At 38.9% G+C, this 3481-nt stretch overlaps 1 protein-coding gene across 1 annotated transcript; it reads right to left on the bottom strand.

Annotated features, from left to right (window-relative positions):
• LOC136829620 (THAP domain-containing protein 1-like) lies at positions 1-966 on the bottom strand. The gene is made up of 2 exons (XM_067088468.1): positions 681-966; positions 1-335 (listed from the first exon to the last, which is right to left on the bottom strand). Exons 1-2 carry the CDS (start codon positions 964-966, stop codon positions 1-3), a joined length of 621 nt encoding a protein of 206 aa, XP_066944569.1.
• Between the last annotated feature and the right edge of the window lie 2515 nt (positions 967-3481).

Below are 3481 nucleotides of genomic sequence, written 5' to 3'. Positions count from 1 at the left end.
TTACACTTGGGCTTGCAAAGATTTGATTTCTGCCCCCAGTATCTGTATTTTTTCTTTTAACTTTGAAATTTCCCTTTTACATAAGTCGTGTGACAATGCAAAATTATCGTTTTCGATGCTATTGCTAACAGGCATACCTCCTACGGTTTCTAAATGAGTTACCAAAATATTTTCTTCAATTGCAGCTGGGCTCTCTCCTGTTTCAACAGTAGGCCTACTTGGTCTGTCTACTGATGCTACGCTTTCATCTTCCAGAAGATCTTCCACAGTTCTCTTCATCCCTCGCTTTTCTGCTCTCTTGAATCGATCTTCAGAGTTTTTAGTTAAACCGCAATCTTTTGAAATGAAAGGAAAATGATATGAATTTTTGAATGTGACTAACAAAAACAATTCACACATACGCACTATGTGTATAAGTGTGTCTGCATGTGTGTGTTTGTGAATATATATATATATATATATATATATATATATATATATATATATATATATATATATATATATATATATATATATATATATATATATATATATATATATATATATAGAGAGAGAGAGAGAGAGAGAGAGAGAGAGAGAGAGAGAGAGAGAGAGAGAGAGAGAGAATGTGACTGTGCGTAATATATACAAATAGGTATGCACATGTAAGCAGGGTTTTTTAACGACACAACAGGACTTACCTTGGGTGTAAAGATTCAATGATGGTACTACATGTGCTTTCAGCAGCCTTTTGTTTCTTGGGCTTTCAATACCAAGCAATCGAGACTTCATGTCATCGATATAGTCTTCTGCAGTAAAATGTGCTGAACAGACGAGTGCATTGTTGGTATTGACCTTATCATCACGACGGCAGGCATTTATCCATTTCTTCCTAAATTCGTCGTCTCTTGGGAATCTAAAAAACCGGACATCTGAACGATTTCTGCTATTATTAAAGCATCCGTAAACTGCACAATTACTAGACATAATTCCCACAAAACTCCTTCCCTGTATGTTCTTGGACGTTTGTCTGGTGCTCTGATTTACAACTGACTGAAAGTCCATACTAAGGGAGGGTGTTTTGAAGGGAAAGTTAGTGTGAGTAAGTTAATCTGCTTATGGCCTGTGCCCTGAGGTCAAATAAAGAAATCCCAGGTGTATAGGCCCAGTGTTAGCCTCAAGAAATGATCTTCAACTTCATTGACAAACAAGAACATTCTGCCTGATTCGTACTCTGTATCTCCTCCTTTCCCTCCCCGTCTAACGCGTGACGTCACGCCGTCGACTGTCAGACAGGTACCCTGCGCGTCGGCTAACCTGATATAGCTCAACCGTGCTGAAGCCAGGACTGAGTTGCCGTGTGGGTCCGCTAATGGCTTCGGGAGTCACTCCGGGGTCACCACTTTAAGAGGTACAAAAGAAACGAGCAGGTAAAAGTTAACTGCTGATTTATTCATGATCCAGGTGGTTTATATAGCGGCAGACTGGCGTCGCGCCGCAAAACACAATGAGGGCATAGGTGACCTGAGGTCGATAACAATTAACAATAAAATACAGCGAACGAGTACAATTTACAATGTGAAAATAGACAGAATTAAAGTTGAATACAATCTTGATGCCTGCGAAAGAAGAAATACACGGTACATAAATTGAGGACAGATAAATAATTGCATACACAGTTTAAATGAATGAATTTACGTGACCTGGCCCGTCAGGTGTGACGAATTGCAGATACAAAGAAACTGGGCCGTCACCAAAGAAAACTTGCTCAGCAGAGACTTTACAAATTCACTGTTAAACCATCTGGCATTTTCTTTAACTATTATTTGCCTTGTTACTTCTGGACATTTATCGTTGTAACTTGACGCCAATATACTTTTGCTATAGAATGTAAAACAGCTTACGCATACTTGGCAGCCTGTCAAGGCTGTGGAAGAGGTGCGAAATAATGAGCAGGAAGACAAGTACTGCTGGTGCTGGTTTATTGATGTTGTTGTTGTTTCAGATTTAGCTGGCCTTGTTGTTGTTGTTTCAGATTTAGCTGGCCTTGTGCCAGCACTGGCTCTTGCTCTGAGAGCAGCCCGTAACTGGCCTTGTGTCAGCACGGGCTCTTATAAAGCAGGACGCAGATGTCTGCGTGGTTTGCAGAGACCGCTGGTACAAAGATTTACAGGTGACCTGAGGTCAAACTAATTTCTTACAAAAACAGGACAGGTTCATACAGGGAGCATAGTGATCAACAATGTCTGGCATATAACATAAATAACTCATTACTTGTACATAAAACATGATTGTTTAGAAAGACAACATATATACAGTTCACAATTATGATGATAAATATATATTCCGATCGACCTTAGGTCGATGAGAAGGCACTGCAGAAAACGCGATGTTCTCTACAGAGAACGCGTTGAGTGGGAACGTTACAAGGTATTCCTCAAATTATACCTGCACTTCTGGCTTGTTTCTCTTATTTTCTGTATGCTCTCAACAATAAATTCATCAGCTTTAAAGTTTTTTTGTTTCTGTAAGTAATAGTTTTTTTCATTGTATAACCTTTCCAGATATTATAGTAACTATAACTAGTTTATGTATTGGAGATATCACTCATTCAGGCTCAACTTGCATGTTACTCACAATCTCGTTGTTTTTGTTTTGTATCACTAGGTCAATGATATGGTTCAATAATGATGTCAACTTTGTCACAACATTTACGAGGTCGTGGCTTTCAAGTAACTCTATAAATTCTTTGACATATTTGTCATCGTTATCCTCCAGATGTAGGTTGAAATCACCACAAATCAGTATATTGTTGCTGTCAGCTAGCAAGTCGAGGAAGTCACTGAATTTACTTAGGAATGATCTCTTACTTATGCTTGGTGGTTTTAAACTGTTACGATTTGTATGTGTTTGTTTATGTGTGTAATTCTGGTGTTGATGTAATCAAACGTACTGAACACATTGTGATTCATTACAGATACTTTGTACACATTTTTGACAAAGATTCCCACTCCACCACCGTTGTATTTGAATCAGAAGAGAGTCCTCTGATCCTCAAGTTTCTGCTTACACAGGCAATCTGCCTGACTTGAATAATACTCAAATATATTTACAGAAAAATGAGAACCACGAACTCGGCCGCCTACTTGTGAAGGATTGTCGAGAAAAAACGGGTCCAATTTTTTTTCCCGTAGATGCAGTCTGAAGATGACCCTTATACCGCTTTGCTTAATGTATTAAACAAGAAAACCGCCACTAGAGTAACTGAGTTACTGAGGGGCCGTTGTAGAGGACTGCCCTCACCTTGGAGTTTTAACGTAAACATAAACCATTGATGCCTCATATCTTTAAACTAAAGTTGTCAATACGCTAGTGGAGAAGTAAGTGCCTTTCGGTTTATTCAAGTAGTTTGTTTTAGTTATATGTAGCCAATAATACATGACCTCACTATTTCAGTCGTAGGCGAGGCTTGACAGAGCTTAGGCCTGGTATTAGGCCTACC

This window comes from Macrobrachium rosenbergii, chromosome 44 (genome assembly GCF_040412425.1).
Source record: "Macrobrachium rosenbergii isolate ZJJX-2024 chromosome 44, ASM4041242v1, whole genome shotgun sequence".
In the NCBI taxonomy this organism is placed as follows: Eukaryota; Metazoa; Arthropoda; class Malacostraca; order Decapoda; family Palaemonidae; genus Macrobrachium; species Macrobrachium rosenbergii.
The sequence above is the reverse complement of the archived record's forward strand: the minus strand, read 5'-3'. Positions and strand labels throughout refer to the sequence as shown.

Excerpts from the sequence above, each read along its gene's own strand:
- LOC136829620 (XM_067088468.1), bottom strand. The coding sequence starts at position 966 with ATGTCTAGTAATTGTGCAGTTTACGGATGCTTTAATAATAGCAGAAAT. Across the intron at positions 336-680 it reads ATTGAATCTTTACACCCAAG|ATTGCGGTTTAACTAAAAAC; the intron begins GTAAGTCCTGTT and ends TCATTTCAAAAG.